Below are 25,057 nucleotides of genomic sequence, written 5' to 3'. Positions count from 1 at the left end.
GAGAAGAAACCTTGTCACATCAAGGTCCTTTATGCTGAGAAGACAAGGTCCCAGAATGAAGGAAGTGAGCAAGGTTCAGTAAGGCTGTCTTGCAAGAGAAAGACTGAGGCAGAGGGAATAGAACTTGACATGAGCATGGCTCTGTCAAAGGCCTCTTAGCTGATAGGCATGAACCCAGACAAGGGGAGGCAAGGTTCAGCAAGGCTGCCTTGTAAGAAGAACAGGACACGCCGACCTAGTCAGGATAGTCTGTACTAAATAACAATATACCACAGCTGTGCTGTTCCTGCCACCTATGCGACTGGACCCATGAGAACTCAACCTGCATTTCACCCCACTTTCCCACACATGCTTGTATAAATAAATGCACTTGGAGGTGGAGGGGATCGCCAGAATCTCTCATCAGGAGTGCTGAACCCACCCGGCCTCAGCTTTGCTCTATATCTATCTTTGCTTTTTTCTTAATCCCCAGTTGCTCCCAGTCAGGTCAATGGCCCTGTTCACGCTGGTGATGAGACCTCTGCTGTAAAGAACAAAAATCAACATCCTCCAAATAAGGCAAAAAAAAAAAAAAAAGTTACATACAAGTAGTGTTCCACTAGGCCTTCATACTTTAAAATTAACATTAAACAGAATATACACTGCCTATGGTACTGTCATCATGAGACCTACTACACAATAGGAAGTATTCTCAGGTAAAATCATACTTGTGCAGTTATGATATAACCTTTACTTCTACTTCCATAGGAAAAGAGGAACTTCTAAGATGAGAAAGCAGATTTGTCATGGGTGTCAGTCACATCATTAGTCACTAAAGTAACAACTCTAAGATTTATGAATGTGTAATATATACACATAACCATCTACCTATAAATATCAATTTATTTATAGAAATTTTATGGAATAGCAAAAAAGGAGATTAAATAACATTTCCAGAAAGGAGAATAAGACAAACTTAAAGTGATGGTAGGATGTTGTTGAAGGAAATTTATCATTTACTTTTATTAAGGAGATTAAGCTGTTGAACTCAAAAATAAAAGGAGAAACCATAATTAGGTAATGCCTAAGTCTGAGACATGGTGTGGGTGTGTTTCATATTTCTCCCTAACTTGAGTCTCTTGCCAGCAACCTTTTGATTGCCCATTTAACATCTTTGTTTCTCAAAGTATATATCAGAGGATTAAGTGATGGTGTCACCACAGTGTAGAAGAGGGTGAGTAATTTTCTGTGATTCTGTGTGTACTTGCTCTTAGGTTGGATGTAGACAGAAATTGTAGTCCCAAAGAACAAAATCACAACAATCAGATGGGACCCACAGGTCCCAAATGCCTTCCTCCTTCCTTCAGTGGATTTTATCCTCAGTATACTCCTAACAATGCATCCATAAGAGAACAGAATAATACCCAGAGGTAGAACCACATAGAGGACAGTAGCTATGGAGAGCTCATTTTCCAGGAAAGTTGTGTCCACACAGGCAATTTTAATCAGGGCAGGTTCCTCACACATAAAATCATCCACCCTGTGGTGACTGTAGAGAGGCAATTGGAAAACAAGGGTGGTCTGAACTGTAGACTCTACAAAACCACTGATCCAAGCCACAGCTGCTAGCTGCAGGAGGAGCTTTGGGTGCATGATAACACCATAGTGCAAGGGTCTACAGATAGCACTGAAGCGGTCATAAGCCATAACAGTCAGGAGCACACACTCTGTGGAGCCCAGCCCCAAAGCAATGTATAGCTGGATCACACAACCAGTATAAGTGATGGTCTTCTCAGGGCCCTTGAGATTCCAAAGCATCTGTGGAACAATACTGGTAGTGAAGCAGAGGTCTAGAAAGGAGAGATTGCAGAGGAAGAAATACATGGGTGTGCGGAGTTTGGGGCTCAGAAATGACACGAGAATGATCACTGTGTTCCCCATCAGTGTCAGAATGTAGACAATAGAGATGACCAGAAGAAGAACCATCTCCAGGTGGGGCTGGTCAGAAAAACCCAGTAAGATAAAACCTCCCGGGTTGCTAAAATTGATCCCTTTCATTGTTTCTTAATTGTTAGTCATCTTTCTTGATAATTCCTATTTTTTTCCTGTGAGAAGAAAATCATATGCCATAAATAGTAGAAAAATAAACCCAGTAAAACTGGAGCATTTTCATACTGGAGTTAATAGTGTCTACATACAGAGATAAAATAATTCAAAACTTATGACTCGTTGTTGTGAAAAAGTGGCAAATGTATATTATGGAACCAACAAACAAATAACACATCACATTCTCAAACATTTGGCATATGTTTGAGACATATGCCAAATTATCTGAAAATGAAATACATAAGCCATCAATGTACATACTATGGAAAAGCAAAGAATTGAAACTAAAATAGTTACTATATACATAGATTCATTATGGTTAGAAAATACATATAATAACATATAAATTGAAAATGCACAGAGAAGAAATGACTTTGAGAGACAAGTTTTATGCAGTTGGAGACAGATTAAGATTAATATTAATTAGCATATTTTGTAGGAAGAGATATATATGATTATAATTAATATTCCTTATTTTCCTGTGAAACAAATCAATTACTGAAAATACAACTAGTAATAGAATTAAGGAAACCTTCTCTAATCTCTTTATTTGAGTCATTGGTCTGCTTGATAAATATTACATGTAATGTATAATTCTCAATTAGCAAGCTATTTCTCCTGGTGCTACCCTCTAGTCCACAGACTTTAATATGGCGTTATTACATGAGTACATGAATTCAACCAGTTACTACAATACATTGATAATCCTTAATTCCATAGATTATACAATGTACTTCAAACTATTAATTTAAAAAGAGTTAATAAATCTAGTTATGAAAATCTTTACTTCTGATTAATTAATTTTAGGGGCCCTTAATGACTACAGCTGATTCATTAACTATGGAATTTAAATCTATAAAACTAATCTTGCCAAAAGCTTCTGCAATGAGAATGTCTGATTTTCCCTTAAGTATCCTAACTAGAAATCGCATGTTTCCAAGAACCCTAGACCATTACATATGGGCTCAGGTAATTATTACATAGTCCAGTTTAAGGAGAATGTGTGTCTTATTTTCTTTGGCATCTGTGGCATGTTCAAATTTTGCCAAGATGCAACAATTATCTGTTTTCAGTAGAAAATAGTCATCCTCTTAGAATTAAAACAAAAGAAAGAATCTCATCCTAGTGGTCACATTGTTTAACATCTATTTGGTATTTTGTTGGTAACTAAAAACACTGAATGCTCTGATGCCAAAGCATTGACATTGACTTTAGTTGGCATAATAATCCTTAATATTGAGTAAAAATAGGACAGAAAGGATTATGTTTCTGAATGTTTCAGTATCTACTGAAAGAAAGTCAATGGAAGAGTGGCCTAACTTTACTTGTATAAGTCTGCATTATCATAAGTTTTTTCTTTATATATGCATGTGACATGAATATTTGGTATTTTATAAGACTCCATAATAAAGCTTTATTCTTCCCCTTTTACTTTTCTGTTAATTGAAATGAGAACAAAGGGATTTTTGTCTTCCAAAGAGAAAAAAGTAGTCAATTTTCCATAACTATGAAATTATTGGATTATACATGAAAAAACCCCTGCTATTCATGGAAAAAGTGAACCAGCTGTGGACTAACTTAACTTTTGAAACAAACTTCTCTTCCTTTTACTTTAAATATGAGAAACCTTACCTCCAGGAAGAATGATAACCCAACTGCACAGGCTGTTGATGATTTTGATAAAAAATTCAACATTGATTGCAATTTCAGTACAGCCAGTGGAGGAGCCATGTCAATGTGTTAGAACAGGTTCTGTCCATAATCTCTTGACTCAAACAATCTTAAATCCATGGTGTTTAGCTTGTTTATTCAGGAGGTGTCTCTGGAGTTCTCATTTTTATACAACTTCAAAAACTATATTGACAGGGGAACATCTCTGGGGAGAAAGGAATCACCATTTCTTCTGGAAGGCAATCAGTTATACAGCACCATCTATTTACACACACACACACACACACACACACACACGGTTATAAAGGTATCCACAATGGAAAGGTGGTAATTTAAATTCCAGACAGTGAAAAGTCCTTCATTTCTATCATCCACAATTAAACCAAGAATAATTTTTTAGTGTTGAATTGAAAAAGCACATTTGAAACAAACACAAAGATTGCATTTTCCTGCAATAAGATCTGACTAAGGATCAGAAGTTTGATAAACATAATGAATTTTATAAGGAGTTTTCTGGGTATTTACCTATTTTCTATCAACAATGCTACTAAAAATTTGTAAACTGTTTTGACAAGTTCTCAAATTATTTCTCCTTAATTAATTAAATTTTTGTTAGTGGCAAACCTGTGTTTTGAACACATGTGTAAATAGATACATTTCTTTATATATATATAGACACATGAATGTCAAAATGGGATTTCTAATAATATACAAACTTACTTAAAGCCTGCTAGAAAAGAGAAAATGGTAGGCAGGAAGTGGGCTCTGCTATCCAAAGTAAAAGGAGAGAGAGAATTGTGATGACATTTTCTGTTTTAAGAAATGGTTCAAATCTGGCCATGATGGCTCACAGCTCACACCTGTAATTCTAGCTACTTAAGAGGTTGAGATCCAGAGGACTGCAGTTCAAGTTCCACCAAGGCAAATAGTTTGCAAGACCCCATCTCCAAAATAACCAGAGCAAAATGAGCTGGAGGTGTGATTCAAGCAGTAGAGCTCTTGTTTTGCAAGTGTGAAGCCCTGAGTTCCAACTCCAGTAGCACCAAAATAAAATGATTCAAAATACACACACACACACACAAAACAAAATCACAAAAATTATTCTCTGTACGTAGAATTTCTATTACTTCTTAAAAAATAGATAGTGTTTAACTACAGTTACCTCTAAAGTAGATAACACACATTCACCTATGCATGTACAGCTGATATATATATATACAATATGTATATAATATATATATATAATTTGAAAATTAAAACCTGTACATATTTGGATTATCTGTCCAAAAGTGTTTCTGAAAGGATACATGAAGTAACCACTAACAAAAACTAATACATAGACTCTCAGATTCCTCCTGTTATATAACCTTTTCTTTCAATTACATTGCCAAAAGGCAATGGATGTATTTGTGATGTGCACTTGTCCTGGATTGGTTTGTTTTCAGATTCACACATTGCAATTTACCATCCCATTTCTGCATTACAGGACAGTTGGTTCCTGCAGGCTGCTTTGTCCAGACTCCCACAGCAACTGACTTCCAAATAGTAGCTTCTGGAATGAAATTCTTGACTGAGGCAAATAAATTCTCATCTCAGTCCAGCACCTCCAATAGGTCTGAATAACCCTGGAGCTCTATAAACAAATGAATTATGTACTTCCAAAATAATAAAGGGTAATAGAGTTGTTGAATTTGATAAAATACTCTATATGAATGCATTTAAATATTGTACTGCAGTCCCTTTGTTTAATTAATTTAGAGTAATAATGTTTTAGAAATGATCAGATAGGAAATAAACTGACAGCAAGTTCTAGTTTCCAGTTTCTCATATAAAGATATTGAAATTTATGGTCCTATAGGGACAACTGAAACACTGAAGAGACTACAAAAGTGATTCTTCTTGTATCAGTATGAAAGGTGAAGACACAGAGCAATCTGCTATGTCCAATTTTCAAAAGATTGAGGTAAATATAGGAAGTCACAATTTATACTAGCAGAAACTCACAAAAGAAAATACTTGTTGAAAACTCTGAACAGTAATTGAACTGCTAATTCAGGAGAATTATAAGCAAAATGTATAAGCCAGGATATGTAAGGAGAAATTCCTTATTATAGAGAATTTTCTCTTCCCTGTGATTTCTCATTTCTACCATTAAAACTATACATATCCAGATATGCTGACATTTCTTTTTTAAAAATAAACTTTAGGTTCCTCAGCCAGTTCCTTCACCATCTTAAAATATGCTTCAAGTTTTAATTTCATTATGCTTACTTTTGGTAGAAGTAAGTAAACAATTTTTCATACTAATGCATAATTTGAATTTTATATAATTTAATTTGAATATTTCATATTAATAAGAATAAGTAATTTCATCTTAATAATTAAATATGAAAGTTATTTGTGTAGTTTTATCACTATTCTTAACAGCAGAAAAATATATTAAAATTTTTAATTTACATATATATTACAGCGGTCAAAGAGTTGGTTGCAATAACGTATTTCACTTGAGGTCATATCATACTGCGTACACAGTCTGTGACAGAAGTTACCATTAATATGTTATTTATTATAATTAAGAATAGATTTTTCTCCATTTCATACTTCTTTTGCCTCTCAAATATTAGCAGTTGTCTAAAAATAGAGCTAGATCTGTCCACAGCAATGCCCAAGAGGTAGAATCAAACTGCATCTTGACACTCTCCAGTGAGAAGAAATTATAAGTCTGTTGGGGAAAGTGAAAAGATGAGACCAAGGAGGAACATAGAAGAGAATCACAGTATAATATATTTATGACCCATTGTTTTTCAGGAAAGAGGAAAACTCAAGTGCATTGTGTGATCAGTGTGTGTGTGTGTGTGAGTGTGTGTGTGTGTGTGTGTGTGTAGCTGGGGTTATTGCTATGCAGAAGTAATGCTCTCCTGTGAGACACACAAGCTTCCTGAAATAAGAGATTGCACCTGCTGCAAAAGAGGTTTGTCAGTGCATAAGTTTTAGAAATGAGGATGGGGAAGTTTTACATTATTTGAATTTTGGAACCTTTTAAGGAGAAAGTATAGATAAAATCAAGGACTGGCTCACCAGAAACATTACCCATCCACTTCTTCCCATCAAATGTTATGATTAAAGGTATGTTTACAGTGATGTGTTACAATAGAGGACTCCAGAAGTCAGTCAATTAAAATTTGAAAATGGATAGCTGGTACTCAAAGCATTTTTTAGTTCTTGGCATTTTTAATTAGTTATTGTGTCCTTCTATAAAGAGTATAACAGTGCTCAGACTCCCAGTTCCCCTGTCAGAAAATAACTGAATTGTTTTAATGTAATCCATTAATATGAAATTAGTTTATCTCTATCTTATTATCTGGGAAAGGGAATGCTTACTTTATCCAGTGCATAGTTTTCTACGTATGTGACAAACCAGTTTCTACTGGGATATGTTAAAGCATCACTCAGCTAAATATTAGGTTCTTCATGAAGTGACTATGAGGAAACTGTGGAAAGTAATGGGATTCCCCCTAATAATTTTAGCATGATCATATATATATAGACTGTATATAATATTAAAGCATTTTATAAATAATAATTATACAATGATTAATATTTATTATTTCTTGATACGAAGACATGTACCATTTCAGAAACAATATATAATATTGTATCATGTTTGTCAGTTTATAGGAAATCAAAAAACATGTCACTAGAAAAACAGATGAAACAAGGAACCAAGTCAATCAATTATGTGACACCAACACAAAATTTATAAACTGTGCTCAATTATATGCAAAGCAGAACTATTTAAAATGTTCTTGTCTTGGATCTTTAGGCCCAGTGAGAAAACATGTGAAGCCAAAATTGCTCCATAACTGTTAGAATACAGAATGACCATCTATGAAATAAAACTTATTTTAGGGCATGGAACTATGGAATATTCAAGTTTTATCCCAGTATCCATGTTAATGACTTCATTCTGATCCTTAAAATAGCTTTTTAAAAAAGGATAAAAATTAGATTAATATGAGGCTTTAAAAGACAAGAAGTTTTGCATTTTAATGGCCATTCCTTGCTGTTTATTCCTAGTTCTCCTCTATAATGTTTGCATTTTTTTCTTCCCAAAACAAGGAAAATCTATAATCTTTAATATGAAGATAAGGCTATATGGACACTTTGCATAATCTTTTAAAATATGATAGAAAAAAGTTTTCATTTGCTTTTCAAACACAGCTCTGCCTACGAGGGAAAAACCCTGGTTTATTTTAAGTGTATTGTTTTTTGCTTATTTTTTGAATGCAAGGAAACTGATGTCTGACTCTTCCTGGGAAACAAAAATCCAGCAACGTGGCTTCCACTGTGACAGGTGGCTGTCCAGCCACAAAGACACCTCACAGACACATGCACACCGCTGTAGCTGTCAGCTGCAGAACCCAGTGTTACTTCAGGAATGGCCATTTCCTGACATACCACATCCATGAATATTTTCATTTTTAATCAAAAGAATACAACAAGAAAGATGGGAAGGGCTTCATTATTCTACCTTTACAAGGAAATGGTGAATCAGAAACTGATTTAGACAAGACCATAGGCCATATGTTCTGTTTCCTGCCAAAGCTTCTTTCTGAAGAGCCTCAGTGCCTTCTGTGAGCCTAACACTCTCCTTGCATATGTAATGATGAAAACATCATGCTCTTTGTATGTATAGAAAGCTGGATTCTACTACATGCATCTGAGCATCCTCAAACTAAAATCAACAGATAAAAGAATACTAAAAACAGTAGATATTGCAGTAAATTAGATATTGTCTGTTTGAGTAACATTTGATGTGGCTTTGCATGCATCCTTACACAGCCTCAAGATCCAAGAAAAATATACTCTTCCTTATTCTGCTTTGGAAATAATTGAGCACAGGTTATTAATTTTGTATGGGTGTCAGATGATTAAAAATGTTCATAGATAGAGTTGGTTCCCTATTTCATCTGTTTTTATACTGACATATGTTTCTTATGAGTTGAAGGAAGCATGATCCACTATTAGATATTCTATCTGAATTATCTAATATCATCATTAGATAATTATCTTTAAAATGCTTTAATATTGTATGCAATTTATGCATGTTGGTTATGTTAAGATTATTGCGAGGGTGAGGGGGAAGGAGGAAAAAGGGACGGAGGAAAGATGAGAAAAAGTATTTCCAGAACACTTTTATTCAGTATGCAATTGCATGTGTTTCTTTCCATGGGTGTACACATGTATGTGTGTATAAGAGAATGTACAATCTGTGTATGCTTTCATGAATGTAACTAATAAGTCTGTGCATAATAACCTGGAACCACCAAAGGCATTAATGTCTTATAAGCAATGATGTGGTGATTAAAATCAGGCAAAAACATGATCTCAGGTTATATCAAATGAGCAGAGAAACTCCAGAAAAACAGTATTGATATTGTTTCATTCTTTTGCCCTTTTCAGGGAAAAGAGTATTTAGACTTCAGGTGATGACATTTCAAAAGAAAAAAAAAAATCGAGGTAGGACACAGTGGCTCACAACTATAATCCCAGCTTATCAGGAAATATAGATTGGTAGGATCTCTGTTCAAGGGCAGCCTGGGCAAAAAGTTAGTGAGTCCCCATCTCAACCAACAGGTGGGCATGGTGGTGCATACTGTTACCCCAGCTGTATGGGAAGCATAAACAGGAGGACTTCAGTGCAGGATGGCCCAGGCAAAAATGTGAGAACCTCTTACCAACATAACTAAAGCACAAAAGGCTGGGCTGTGTTACTTAAGGGGTAATGTGCTTGCATAGCAACTGCGAGGCCCTGAAGTTCAACCCTCAGCACCACCAAAAGTAAATAAATACATAAAAATGAAAACAATCCAAGTTTCAGCAGAAGCACAAAAGAGTAATAAATATTCATTGGGAGCTGATAATTATCAGATTGAGAGAAAAATAATGGTCATGTCTGATATATTAGAGATGAAATATAACTTCAGAAACTGTAATGTGCAATTTTGGGCAGAATATATAGGCAGCCAGACCAGAGTTAGACATTAGAATTTTTTTCATTACATGAGAACTTATTGATTGACAAGCATAGCAGATATAAGAGCAAGAAAAGTAAATAAGCAAATAAAATCCCACATTCTGTACCTATGTCTGAGACCTCGTTTAGGAAGATAGTAACAATTAATTGTGACTGTCACAGCAGTTATAGGATTGTGGGAATACAGTGAAGAGGGTTGTAACTGACCAGTTCAGAGATATGGGAGAGCAGAATTCAGGAAGTGTCCAGAGAGGAGACAAAGCTATGTTGATATCTGAACATAGAAACCACAGAAGCATGTAAGAAGTACCCATAAGAAAATGAGCACAAAGAAAATGAAATATGTGTAAATAAGGCACAAATTACAAACAGTAAGCACTTACACAGGACTGTAATATGAGGTTCATTTGGGAAATACATGTTTCTAACAATTGTCAGTGAATTGATTAATTTTCATGAATCATACTAAGAAATTGAATGTTAATTTCCAGACAATGACACTTCCCATTTAGCAAGAATTTCTGATAAATGATGGCAGGAGGAAGTATTAAGGTAAAGAAGTTAGTTGGAATGTTGAGATTTTCTCAGCAGTACAATACAAATATGATGTGAACCGTTGTGATGAGTCTTGGAATGGCTCCCTCTTGTTTTTCACTTCTCAGCTTCTGCCTCACATTCTCAAGAACCCTCTCTAACCACCTTATTAGGATTGATCTGTCACTAGCATGCACCTTAGTTATGATCCTATGCTTTTAAGAATTATTTATTTAATAATCATTTAATTTTCATTGTCTTTGCTATATCATTAATATCATTTTGGGAGAAATAGGTAGTCTTCATTGGTGATTCCCAACACCTACAACAATAAAGTGAAAAGTACTCTGGGCTCAAATTTCATTGAATGAATGAGAGAAGAAAGAAAATTTGTGGCTGTGGAAATGAAGAGAATGAAAAGGTCTTAGATAACCTTGGCTCAGTAGTATTTGACAACTGATTAGAGGAAGAAATGAAAGGAGAACTGAACTGCAATAAACATTTTTCTGTATCATTCTAGGTGATTAACTACATTTTGAAAAAAATCAACTGAAACACTGAACATAGAAAAGAATTTATTCAATTAGGTATAAACATGATTTTTTTATTTTTTTAATTTTAGAAATGAAGGTAAGAAATTTATCTTGGATTTAACTAAGGCTCTAAAGTAATATAATTATTTATTGCCTTTAAATGAAAGAATCCTGATGCCTTTACTCCTCTCTTTTCCAGATGACTATTAATTGTTCCTTGTTACAGGACAACAGCTTATCTGTCAAACGTTTTGCATTTGCCAAGTTCTCTGAGGTCACTGAGCAGTGTTTTCTTCTATTTACCCTCATCCTACTCATGTTCTTAGCATCAATGACTGGCAATGCTCTCATAGCCTTTGCCATCTGGACCAAGTCAGTGCTCCATACCCCCATGTACTTCTTCCTGGCCAACTTGTCTCTCCTAGAGATTGGCTACACTTGCTCCATCACACCCAAGATGCTGCAGAGTCTTGTGAGTGAAGCCCGAGAGATCTCTAGGGAGGGTTGTGCCACACAGATGTTTTTCTTTACATTCTTTGGTATCAGTGAGTGCTGTCTTTTGGCAGCCATGGCTTTTGACCGCTACATGGCCATATGCTTCCCACTCCACTATGCAACACGAATGAGTTATGGGATGTGTGCCCAATTGGCAATGGTTTCTTGGGGGATGGGATGCATGGTAGGCTTGGGCCAGACTAATTATATTTTCTCCTTGGACTTCTGTGGCCCCTGTGAGATAGACCACTTCTTCTGTGATCTCCCACCTATCCTCAAACTTGCCTGTGGGGACACATCTCATAATGAGGTTGCTGTCTTTGTGGCAGCAATCCTTTGCATTTCTAGCCCATTTTTGCTGATCATCACTTCTTATGGAAGAATTCTCACTGCAGTGCTGGTCATGCCGTCACCTGAGGGCCGTCATAAGGCTCTGTCCACCTGTTCCTCCCACCTACTTGTAGTCACACTCTTCTATGGCTCTGCATCTGTCACCTACTTGAGGCCCAAGGCTAGCCACTCACCAGGTATAGATAAACTTCTATCTCTTTTCTATACAGTGGTGACATCTATGCTCAACCCCATCATCTATAGCTTAAGGAACAAGGAAGTTAAGGCAGCTCTCTGGAGAACTCTTGTCAAGAGAGAGATTTTGACTCACAGATAGGTAACAGAGAACTATACAAATCTGCTCTTGGAAAATATGAGAAAACAACCTTTGTAAATGAACAAATAGAAACCTGTGTACTCTTCCATCTATCTTGCAAGAAGTTTTTTAAAAATAACTCCCTTTGTAATTCTGGAGTCATCTCTGCACTGATTGCTACTTTCTGACTGCAAATTCCTGAATGGAAGCTTGGTATTAAAGAATTTTACTAAGTGAGTCTAATACTATATAGGTTTTCCAAAATATTTTATTCTAGGCTGAAACTAAATTATAAATTACAAGGCTATGTCTCAGAAGCTTGGCAAACCCTTACTACACATTTTAGGGTATTTTTAGACACTGAGTGTCCATTCAACTTTTCTCCTCCCTAAGTCTGTCTCACTTGCCTTATAGTTACCTAATTACTCTATGAAGCACTTAAAAATTGTAAACATTCAAAACACCAAATTTTTTAGTTTCAGAACTCTTTAGTACAAAACATTAAAGAGAAAATATAATATAAATATGATATAATATAAACATACTATATAATATAATAAATAATTATATAATATAAATTATATAATAAATATAAATAAATAATTATATAATATAATAAATATATAATATAATAGAAATAACATAAAAAATAATACGGGAAATTTTTTGCAAGAGTTGACATGAAAAAATATTTTTAATGAAAGAGCAATATTATTAAAATAAAAAGATAGATGAAATATTGGCTATAAATAATTAATATAAAGAATTTTATGTCATTTACAAAATTTGCATATGTTCACATTTATCCTGATTGTAATATTCTCTTCAGAGAAAGTTGTTGGATGATGAGAATGATTGTAACCAGCTTACTATCCCTAGAAACCTTTGAAGGCATCATTTTGTATTTGTGCATCTAGTTCTCAGGGAGTTGCAATGTTAACATTTGACCTATGAAGAATTAATAATTACTTCTGTAACAGTTATAATATCACAAACACTGGAGAACTAAGACAGTTTCCATGACTTAATATTATCCGTCAGATATAGAATTTAATCTCTCAAAATATGATATTTCTATTATCAGTGATAATGCTGATATTCTGTAATAAGCAAAGTGTGTCTTTTGTCAGGTATTCTCATTTTACTGAAAACTGTCCAATTTATGTAAACATAATGCCTTTGTGACTTTTATTTAAATGTGAATTGTGATTAAAATGGAAATTATGGGAACATTCAAAAGTAACAATTAAGTGAATTGTGTTACCATTATGGGCAGGAATTAGGTTGAAGCAAAAGAGATAAAGAAATGCAAATCAAAACCACACTAAGAATCCACCTCACCCGTGTTAGAATAGCTGTTATCAAAAACACCACCAACAACAAGTGTTGGCAAGGATGTGGGAAAAAAGGAACCCTAATCCACCACTGGTGGGAATGCAAGTTGGTGCAACTACTCTGGAAAAAAATTTGGAGACTTCTTAAAAATCAAAACATATTGCCAACTGTACATCAGACAAAGGACTGATAACCAGAATATACAGGGAACTTAAAAAACTAAATTCTCCCAAAACTAATGAACCAATAAAGAAATGGGCATGTGAACTAAATAGAACTTTCTCAAAAGAAGAAATTCAAATGGCCAGAAAACACATGAAAAAATGCTCACCATCTCTAGCAATAAAGGAAATGCAAATTAAAACCACACTAAGATTCCACCTCACCCCTGTTAGAATAGCCATCATCAGCAACACCACCACCAACAGGTGTTGGCGAGGATGCGGGGAAAAAGGAACCCTCTTACACTGTTGGTGGGAATGTAGACTAGTACAACCACTCTGAAAAAAAATTTGGAGGCTACTTAAAAAGCTGGACATCGATCTACCATTTGATCCAGCAATACCACTCTTGGGGATATACCCAAAAGACTGTTACTCCAGAGGCACCTGCACATCCATGTTTATTGCGGCACTATTCACAATAGCCAAGTTATGGAAACAGCCAAGATGTCCCACCACTGACGAGTGGATTAAGAAAATGTGGTATCTATACACAATGGAATTTTATGCAGCCATGAAGAAGAATGAAATGTTATCATTCGCTGGTAAATAGATGGAATTGGAGAACATCATTCTGAGTGAGGTTAGCCTGGCTCAAAAAACCAAAAATTGTATGTTCTCCCTCATATGTGGACATTAGATCAAGGGCAAACACAACAAGGGGATTGGACTATGAGCACATGATAAAAGCGAGAGCACACAAGGGAGGGGTGAGGATAGGTAAGACACCTAAAAAACTAGCTAGCATTTGTTGCCCTTAACGCAGAGAAACTAAAGCAGATACCTTAAAGCAACTGAGGCCAATAGGAAAAGGGGAACAGGTACTAGAGAAAAGGTTAGATCAAAAAGAATTAACCTAGAAGGTAACACCCACGCACAGGAAATCAATGTGAGTCAATGCCCTGTATAGCTATCCTTATCTCAACCAGCAAAAACCCTTGTTCCTTCCTATTATTGCTTATACTCTCTCTACAACAAAATTAGAAATAAGGGCAAAATAGTTTCTGCTGGGTATTGGGGGGGGTACAGGGAAGGGGCGGAGTGGGTGGTAAGGGAGGGGGTGGGGGCAGTGGGGAGAAATGAACCAATCCGTGTATGCACATATGAATAATAAAAGAAAAATGAAAAAAAAAATCAAAACATAGACATGCCATATGATCCAGTAATTCCACTCCTGGGGATATAACCAAAGGAATATAACACAGATTACTCCAGAGGCACCTGCACACTCATGTTTATTGAAGCACTATTCACAATAGCCAAGTTATGGAAACAACCAATATGCCCACTACTGATGAATGTATCAAGAAAATGTGGTACTTGTACATAATGGAATTTTACTCAGCCATGAAGAAAAATGAAATGTTATCATTTGCAGGTAAAGGGATGGAACTGGAGAACATCATTCTGAGCAAGGTAGGCAGGCTCAGAAGACCAAAAATTGTATGTTCTCCCTCATATGTGGACTTTAGATTTAGGGCAAATGCAGCAATGTGGTTAGACTTGGATCACAAAAAAAGGGGAGAGCACATACGGGAGATATAGGAATAGGTAGAAAACCCAAAACATGAAAGCGTTTGATGTCCCCACTCCAGAGGAACTAATACAGAAACCTTAAAATGACAGGTTATCATGAGCAGGAGATCAGGAACCAATGTAGAGATCAGTTAGAGTTGAATCAACATGGGTCATAACACATGGGTACATGAAAGCAATAGTAGTAATCTCTCTGTATAGCTATCCTTAACTCAACTAGCAAAAAGGCTTTGTCTTCCTTATTATGCTTATGTCTTTTCTTCAACAAAATCAGTGATAAGGGCAGACCGGGACCTGCCTCGAACTGAAGGAGAGAGGGGGGAAGGGTTAGGGAGGAGGGCAGGGTGGAGAAATGACCCAAACAATGTATGCACATGTGAATAAATGAACAAAAAAAGAGATAAAGAAATTATGTTTATTAATCGAGGGAAAATGAATGACTTACATGCAGTATAGCATGTTCAAAAGTTTCTATAATGTAACCCACCTTGCTTTCATAAGAACTTTATAGTTTTAAAAAGATAAGGTGAAATGTTACCAGTAGGTTCTGTAGAAAGTCATATAACTGGTGAATTTTTATCTCTGTTTCTAAGGTTTCTTCAATATGTATGTAAAAAGTTCCTGCATAATACAAATAATATAATATTCCATTGTTAACATTTTCTCAAAGCAAATACAATTGCTTGCTTTCAGAACAATTCATATAAAATATAAAGGTATAAAAACTAAAATTTAATCCAGTTATATTCCTGCAACACAGCAATAATCAAGGTAAATATTTGATCCAATTTATTTTATTTTTTTTATTTCTTGTAAGCACACACCCATTACCAGTCATTTCAATAATACACTATTTCATCAAAACATAGTGCTTTGAAAGTAGTTGAGTATGAAAACATCAGAGATGCATACTCTGGAACATTTCAAAGTTTAATATTTTAAATATGTACATTGTAATGAATTAACTTTCTTGATATTTTCTCTATTAAATATTCTGAATACTGACAAATTTCTTGCTCAATTTGATTCTCTGAGTCAATACCCTTTTGTTTCAAAGAACATTTGGTGTCTATTTTTACTTAACGCCAGCTGTAACAACAACAGCAATAAAGAAAACTATAATTTTTTAATTCTGACTATAAAAGAGACAGTTCAAGCTCATTAAATATATCGTTTGATTTGATTTTCAATAGTTCCCCAGTGCTGTTCCTGTTCTCATTCTATACATGTAAAAACCCAAGACCAGAAGTCTGGCTCAGCTCAATCCATACAACAGATGCAAGATGTAACAGTGTTCAGTCCAGGAGGTCTGATTCCAGAACTCAGGATTCTGGGCTCCACACACTCACCCTATAGCACAGGGGCAGAAATTAAGCATTGTTAGAGAACTGTTAAATACTGTTAAATAATCATCAATGTAAATAGTGAGATTTTTAATTATAAGTGCCACTTTTATTGTTTATTTTTTCCTTTAATAAGTGAAGATACTTTGAGCCAGCTTGATTTGGCCCCCTAGTTGACAGCTGTGAGCACCTACCCTGGTGCCCCAGCTGCCGTGAGTGAAGAACTGCCAACCAAGCAGTGAGCTATATTGCCCTCCCACCACCACTGGCTGCTTTGATCACTTCATAGATACCTTGAGGAAGCTACCTGGGAACAAGAGTTACTTGCTGACAAAGCACAACTACAGCCCCAGAAAGCACTCTCCAGCTGTAACTATTTCAAAACAGTTTGTGCTGGAGTTTTTGCCATCACAAGCATCTGTGAATTCTAGGTGACCTGTACCTATTTTCATCCAGGCCATAAGGGAGCACTTTCTCTGGTGGCTCAGCAGAAGGCCTGTGGTAGATGCACATACATTCCATCATTTACATGAAAGTTTGGCAAGATTCATGCAAACACCCTTATCATAACTCTTTTCTGGCTGTATAAGCTGGCTGTTCAGCTCACTTTCTGAGTCATGTAGGAGACAGCCTCCTGTGGTGCCTGGAATTGCAACATTAAGCCCAATAAATGGATTCCCCCAAGTGATATTTCTTTGGCCTATTTTTGATATTTATCATTAGTAGAGTAGGCTGGATGGAAATATGAATAAAGGGTCAAAGAAGTGGCAGCAGAGTGATAGCAGTTTCAAAGGTAGGGACAGAGGCAGGAGAAGTGGCAGCAGTTGAGTTACTTCTTGTGGTAATAACAACAGTGGCAGTAGTGATGAAGGGACAACTGAAAAGTTATAGTGTGCTGTCAGTGCAGAAAAATGGAGAAGAGCAGCAGCAGAGACAATGGGCCTTCTCAAGAGCTGAAGATGAGAAACTGAGTCCTGGTTGCTGAAAGATGTCCAGGGAACCTGTCAAGCGAGGCTCTAAGACACCCTATTGCCACTCAACTAGAATACTTGTTTTTGTCAAGGGATGAGTATCCTGAAATGCTAGGAGTTGCAATGCTTGTTCCTGTATTATGGAGGGTCCCAGCACTCATACCATGTATGGGAGCTGTAACAGCTAGAAGATATTGCTTGCTGCTGCTTGCTGTTGTCTACTCCCACTACGCACAATTGTTGGAAACTAAGAAGTAAAGTAGCTGCCAATTGCAGAGGATGCTGGCTGTTAACATTCATAGCTGTAAGCTTCCAACCTGAGTGCCAAAGCCATAGACTCTTCTTCTAGAGACTGGCTATCAGGCTTGGCCCTGTAAAGCATCTGGGTCTGCTTGTTCAGCCCTAAGCCTTTAGATTCAGGGGCCCAGGACTGTCAACACTGGAAGAGCTTCTTCTCACCAAAGCACAATTCCCACTTGGAGATAGCAAAGAATCCTCAGTCAGCTACTTGGAGTGGCTAGGGTTTCAAATACATGTATATGTATATATGCATGCATGTATGTATGTATCTATGTATGCATTATATGTAAATACATATATAAGATATTTATATTACATGTCTATTGAGAGAGAGCAAACAGAGGGAAATAGCATAAATTTGTGTGCATGGTTTAGCATATCATGTATTTCTGATCTCTGTGTGCCAAGAAAATCGGGAAGCAATAACATGGTAATGACAAAGAGTATACCTAGTGTTCAGATAATTAGTTTCTAAATACCATATTCTAATAAAAGGAACTGGAGCTCCTTGGAGAAGTGATAAGTTCTAAGGCTGAAGTAAGAGAAAAACAACGTAAGTCCAAAAATTCTGTGGTGTTAGAAAGAAAGACAGGAAGAGTTTCAGAATGTGTGGGGTGTGTATAAGACACAGAGGTCTACATGAAGGAACTCCCAATGGCCAAACTGAAGTAATTTAACCAAAAAATTAATAATCATTGCATGGTGTTAGGAGCCACAAAAGGAAAGAAATATTTATGCAGTATATTTCTGTAAGTAAAAAAGAAAAAAGATAAAATAAAGAGAAAGAAAGAATTCTAACAATGTAGACATTCTGAAGGAAATATGAAATTTCTGTGTTAAAAGCAAAGTAATAATTGTTGCAGGTAAGATTAACCAACAGATAGTAAAATATTTGTGTGATTATTTGATGAAACATAATATTTCCATAGTCTCAAAGTACTGCTACGTAATCAGCTTACAGTAGAGACCTGTAGACATCTCCTTCACCAAGTGATTAAGGATAACACATGCCCTCCTTTTTGATGAACTGATAAGGACACAAAATGTGCTAAAATTGCAAAATTTCAACCTAATAAGGAGAAAACATTAGACAAACTCAAATTGACAATTGTTCAATAAAACAACTAACTAGATTTCTTCAAAAGTGTAAAGGTCAAAAAAAGACAAGAAAAAGCTAATGAGTTGTTATGGATTGGAACAGAGTAAGAGATATAACAACTAAGAGCAAATTGGAACCCTGGATTGGCTCCTGCCAAGGTAGAACAGTAATAGAAAAATAGGCAAAAACCTAGTTAGGTTTATGGTTTATGTAACTTGTGGCATTCTACCTGTTTCAATTTCCTGGTTTTGAGCATTACTATAATGGATGTACAGGATGTTAATAATTGAGAACTGAGTGTCAGGCATATGGAAACTCTGTACTATCTCTGTGACTTTCCTGAAAATTTGAATTAATTTCTAAAAAGAAAATTTTAATAGCATATAAACAACGAAATGACATGCACTAATACTTGTGACTCTTGCTTATTTCCTAAAAAGATGTAGAAGGCAGGCTTCTACTTTGTTAATAATGCTTTATTAATGTGAATGTAAGTAACAAGTCTTTTCCTTTCATGGAATACATTGAGCTCTGCACATAGGAGTTGCACTCCTTATGAATGAAATATTTTAAGATAAAGTTAACTGAAGAAATTCCCATCTTCCAGAAATTCACAAAATTATGAATACCACAAGAGAAAGAGATATAGTATCCAATATACGTGTGCTAGCTCTTTTATAAGACATGGATTTGTCCATTGGACACATGTATGAATTACAAGAAGGGTGATACTGTACACACCAAGGAAATGGATGCTGTTCAAAAAGCAGTGCTCCACAAATGTTACCTCGGAAAAACTAGGAGAACCTACAATGTTACCTAGCATTGTTGGCATTGTTGTAAACAAACACTTTAAGGGGAAGCTTGTTGTCAAGTGAAACAATAGGAGTATTAAGAAAATTAAGAACTGTAAAAGCCAAGATAGCTTGAAATGCATGAGGTAATGAAAGCAATGCGAGGAATCTCCCTGTATAACTATCCTTATCTCAACTAGCAAAAACCCTTGGTCCTTCCTATTATTGCTTATACTCTCTCTCCAACAAAATTAGAGATAAGGGCAAAACAGTTTCTGCCTGGAAGCGAGGAGGTGGGGGAGAGAGGGAGGAGAAGTGATCCAAACATTGTATGCACATATGAACAAAAATAAAATTAAAAAGGAAGAAGCCAGAGAGCAAGGTGCTTGTGTTCACCTGAGACACTGACTGCTCTACCCTGAGAAGCACATGGAATTAGAACTAGTGGAAAGAAGCCTGAGTTTCTGTAAACTACTCCCATGAATTCATGAAATAATAGGTATAAATTTTTTAAAAATATGGTTTGGAAAAATGCTAAATAGACACTAAAATGTTTACTAAAATTATAATGAATAAATGGAAAATGTTAAGATTTTCCACCATCACTTGGGTTTGAAAATCTCATGTTTATTAATTTTTATATTTAGTGTTTGTCTTTATACTATTTTAAATTATTCACGTAATCATACTGCTTATTGAATATTTGACTGTCCTAATAATCCATCAATAAAAATTAATCTTGAATGTGAGTACAATTATAATCACTAATGTGATTCAAATTTAATGAACAAAGAAATGCAAGACTAGCTGAGACAATATCTTAGTTAACTTAGCAATGTCTTCTGACTAAATCACCTTTCCTTGCCCATGTGGTATATTCTAAATGACTACTCAACTGCTAAACTGACCTAGAATTATTTATCTGTATTTAAAATTGAACATTAATTATTTTAAAAGCATTTTTATGATACAACATTTATGAAATAATAACATAAATATGTGAAGCCAGTAAGTAGAAGGATGTGTAAGCAAACATGGTGAATATTAGGATAAGAAGGTGAATACTTGAAGTTTTAAAATACTGCAAATTTTAAAAATTATGAAAATTATTAAGCATCTTATACAACAAATAAAATCTTTATATTCAACATGAAGAGAAATAATGTTATAAATTCAACAAAATTATAATAATAAATACAAATGACAAAGACAAAAAATTTTGTTGTTTGTAAACTATGCTTCCTTTTTGGAAATTTATATATTCAGATTTGGTAGGAATACTTAAAATCATTCTTGTATATTTTAAATTTTAAATATTCAGAATTAGTAACAATACATGTAATGGCATTTATGTATTTTGACTTACAGTTTAGGTTTAGACCTAAAGGGTTGACCAAAAGGAATTGAGAGCTATTCAGGCTGACAAGAGAAAAATAATAGAGTTACCTAACTTTCTTATCAATGTCTTCTTGTCTATCGGTATGCAACTCATGGTTCTTGACAGCCTCCTCTTGTGGTGAGAATGATCTGAAAAATCACTGGGTACACTCAATGCAAGATTCTCCTGATGAAAAGAAGAAAAACTAACATCTGCAAATAAGGCTAACATATAGATAATGGTGACTTTCCAGAGGGCCTTCATACTTTCAAATAAACTAAAAATAGAACATCCATTGCCTGTGGTACTATCAACATGAGACCTAAGAAACAATAGAAAGTAAACTTAATCTTTTGTAGTTATGAGCCAAGATGTACTTTCATGAGATGGAGGATTAACTTCTATGATGAGAAAATGTGTTTGTCATGGGTATCAGTTATGTCATTAATAAATAGAGTAATAATGCTGAGATTTTGAATGTGTAATAAGTATACATAACCATATACCTATAAATATTTATTTCTTTGTAGAATTTTGATGACACATCCCAGAAAAAGAGACTGAAAATATTTCCAGAAAGGATAATAAGAAGGATTTAAAGTGACAGAAGGATGTTTTTAAGGATATTTCCTACCTACTATTATACAGGAGATTTATCTATGCTCCTATAAAGAACAAATAAAACTAAGTGGAGAATGCCCATAAGTCCACATTGCATGAATGTGTTTCATATTTCTCCCTAACTTGGCTTTCTTGCCAGCAACCATTTTACTACCCATTTAACATCTTTGTTTCTCAAGGTATATATCAAAGTATTAAAGGAATGTGTCACTACACTATAGAAAAGAGTAAATAATTTTCTGTGATTCTGTGTGTCCTTGCTTTCAGTTGAATGTAGACAAAAAACACAAAAGAGCAAAATCACAAGAATCAGGGGAGAACCACAAGGCTCAAATGCTTTCATCCTTCCTTTGATGGATTGTATTCAGAGCACAATCATAACAATGCATCCATAAGAGACCGGAACAATACCCAGATGTAGAACCATGTAGAGGATAGTAGCTATGGTGATCTGGAAGTTCCAGGAAGTTTTGTCCACACAGGCAATTTTAATCAGAGCAGGTTCCTCACATATAAAATCATCCACTCTTTGGTGACTGCAGAGAAGTAATTGGAAAACAAGGATGGTCTATACTATGGACTCCACAAAACCACTGATCCAAGACATAGCTGCTAGTTTCAGGAGAAGCTTTGGGTGCACAGTAACATCATAGTGCAAGGATCTACAGATAACATTGAAGTGGTCATAGGCCATAACAGTCAGGAGCACACACTCTGTGGAGCCAAGCCCCAAAGCAATGTGTAAATGTATCACACAACCACTATAAGTGATGGTTTTCTTAGGGCCCTTGAGATTCCAAAGCATCTGTGGAACAATGCGGGTAGTGAAACAGAGGTCAAGAAAAGAGAGATTGCAGAGGAAGAAATACATGGGTGTATGGAGTTTGGGTTCATGAATGACAGAAGAATGATCACTGTGGTCCTTAGTGTCTGAGTGTAGATGATAGAGGTGACCAGAAGAAGACCCATCTCCATCAGTGGCTGGTAAGAAAAGTCCAATAAGTTATACCTCCTGGGTGGCTAAAATTGACCCTTTTCATTGTTTCTTAATTGTTAATCATCCTTAATGATAATTTACATTTTTTTCCTCTGGGAAAAATATCAGATGACATAGGCTATAGAAAAATAAACAAAGTAAATATTTGAGAATGTCAATACTGGTCTTAACAGAATCTAAATTTAGAGATAAAATAATGCAAAAAAAGATAAAATGACTTGCAGTAGTGAAGAAAAGACAAATGCATATTATGAAAACAGCAAAAAAAAGCATACTGTAGACATGAGAGTTATATACCAAAAGAGGTTTGAGACATATACCTAACTATGTGAAAATGAAATACATAGGCCGTCAAAACGCATACTGTGACAAAGCAAATAAATTGAAACTAAACAAATTACTATATGCACAGATCCATTACAGTTAGAAAATAGATGTAATACATACATAAATTGAAAAATTCAGAGTAAGAAATACTTTGAGAGAATAGTCATAGATAGTTGGAGACGCAATAAGATAAATTAGCATATTATGCAGGAATAGTTACATTTGACTACAATTAAAACTCATTACTTTCCTACAAAACAGTTAATTATTAAAATTAGAACTGGTAATAGAATTAAGGATAGCTTCTACTTGAGTTATTGGTCAGCTTAATAAATATTGTGTCTGATCATACTTCTCAACTAGCAAACTATTTCTCCTGGTGATGTCCTCAAGTTCACAGGCTTTAAAATGATGTTATTACAAGAGTACATGAATTCAACCACCTACTACCATGCCTTAGTCTTTACAAACTCCTCAGAATATGTAAGTAAATTTTGAACTATCAACTGGTAATTTTGAAAGTCTATATTAGTGATTGATCAATTTTAGGGGCCTCTAGTGACTGCAGTCAATTTATTAACTATGGGATTTAAATCTATGAATTAAATCTTTTCATGGTCTTCTTAATTTTATTCATTAGTTTGTTTGAATTCTCTTTGAATTCTTTTAGTTGTTTATTCATATTTTCTTAGCATTTTCCAACAATATGAATGGAACATACAACACATCTGGGACACCTTCAAAAGACCAAATCTATGAATCATAGTTACCAAAAAAGGAAAAGAGATGCAAACTAAAGGCATACATAACTTATGCAATAACATAACAGCTGAAAACTTCCCCAAACTTGAGAAAGGGAAATCCAGGTATAGGAGGCTTATAGAACTTCAAACCATCAGGACCGGAAAAGAAACATCACCAGACATATCACAATCAAACATTTCACATACAGAAAAAAAGAAAGAATACTGAAAGCTGCAAAAGAGAAAAGACAGGACGACACATATAAAGGTGAACCCCTTAAAATAACATCAATTTTCTCAACACAGACTCTAAATGAAAGAAGGCCATGGAAGATATATTTCAGGCCCTGAAAGAAAATGACTGTCCATCTAGAATATTCTATCCAGCAAAACTATCCTTAGCAATTGAAGGGGAAATGAAAAACTTCCACAAAAAAAAAACTAAAGGAATTCATGACCACCAAAGTAGCACTTAGAAAATACTTAAAAGTCTCCTACATGGAAGAAGAAAATAGTGCTAGCCAGAAAAATGCAAGAAAGAGCAAACCTTTTTGACAAAACAGACTAGCAAACAAGGAATAGAAGAAAAGTAAACATTGGGGGAATAAAAATGACTGGAAACATCACACACCCGTCAAGGCTAACACTGAATGTTAATGACTCAATGCCCCAATCAAAAGGCATAGAATAGCAAATTTGATTAAAAGATCTAACCATTTATTGCTTACAAGAGATACATCTCACTGAGAAAAACAGATACTGGCCTAGATTGAAAGGGTGGAAAAAGACTTTCCAAGCAAATGGATGAACAAGACAGGCAGGAATAGCTATACTTATATCTAACAAGTAGACTTCAGACTAAAATCAGTCAGAAGAGGCAACTAAGGTCACTTCATACTATTAAAAGGAAAAATTCATCAAGAAGAAATAACAATTCTTAATATTTGCACCAAATATTGGTGTAAGCAACTATACTTAAAAAAAGACTAAAGGACTTAAAACCACAGATAAACCCCAACATAGTGATAGTGGGAGAACTTTATACCCCATTGTTACTGACAGTTCATCCAGATAAAAAAAATCAACAAAAAAACATCAGAATTAACGACACATTAGACCAAATAGACATATGTAGTTTTTCATCCAGTCACATGAAGTACACATTCTTCTCAGCAGCTCATGGAACTTTCTCCAAAATAGATCATATTTTCTTAGATTCTTTAAAAAGAAATAACACCCTATATCATACTATATTACCATGGAATGAAACTAGAACTCAACAAAAAAAGGAACTATAGAAAATAGTCAAACACATGGAGATTGTTCAAGACATTGCAGAATGACCAAATAGGTCATTGAAGAAATAAGGAAAGCAATCAAAAGCTCCTAGA

At 35.1% G+C, this 25,057-nt stretch overlaps 1 protein-coding gene and 1 pseudogene across 2 annotated transcripts; one reads left to right on the top strand and one right to left on the bottom strand.

Annotated features, from left to right (window-relative positions):
• Positions 1 to 1,092: 1,092 nt before the first annotated feature.
• On the bottom strand, positions 1,093 to 2,037 carry LOC109680432 (olfactory receptor 2G3-like; annotated as a pseudogene).
• An 8,899-nt stretch (positions 2,038 to 10,936) lies between these two features.
• Positions 10,937 to 12,022, top strand: LOC109680422 (olfactory receptor 10C1-like). 2 transcript variants are annotated; one of them, XM_074081713.1, is made up of 2 exons: positions 10,937 to 11,391; positions 11,824 to 12,022. In XM_074081713.1, exons 1-2 carry the CDS (start codon positions 11,060 to 11,062, stop codon positions 12,020 to 12,022), a joined length of 531 nt encoding a protein of 176 aa, XP_073937814.1. In that variant the 5' UTR covers positions 10,937 to 11,059. The 2 variants fall into 2 exon arrangements, with proteins under 2 accessions (XP_073937814.1, XP_020010862.2); XM_020155273.2 differs by having other exon boundaries at positions 10,937 to 12,022.
• The last annotated feature ends 13,035 nt before the right edge of the window (positions 12,023 to 25,057 follow it).

Source organism: Castor canadensis, chromosome 8, assembly GCF_047511655.1.
Source record: "Castor canadensis chromosome 8, mCasCan1.hap1v2, whole genome shotgun sequence".
In the NCBI taxonomy this organism is placed as follows: domain Eukaryota; kingdom Metazoa; phylum Chordata; class Mammalia; order Rodentia; family Castoridae; genus Castor; species Castor canadensis.
Note: the sequence above shows the minus strand (reverse complement) of the source record. Positions and strands in the feature narration are given on the sequence as shown.

Bases quoted from the DNA above. Each gene is read 5' to 3' on its own strand.
- LOC109680422 (XM_020155273.2), top strand. From the start codon at position 11,060: ATGACTATTAATTGTTCCTTGTTACAGGACAACAGCTTATCTGTCAAA.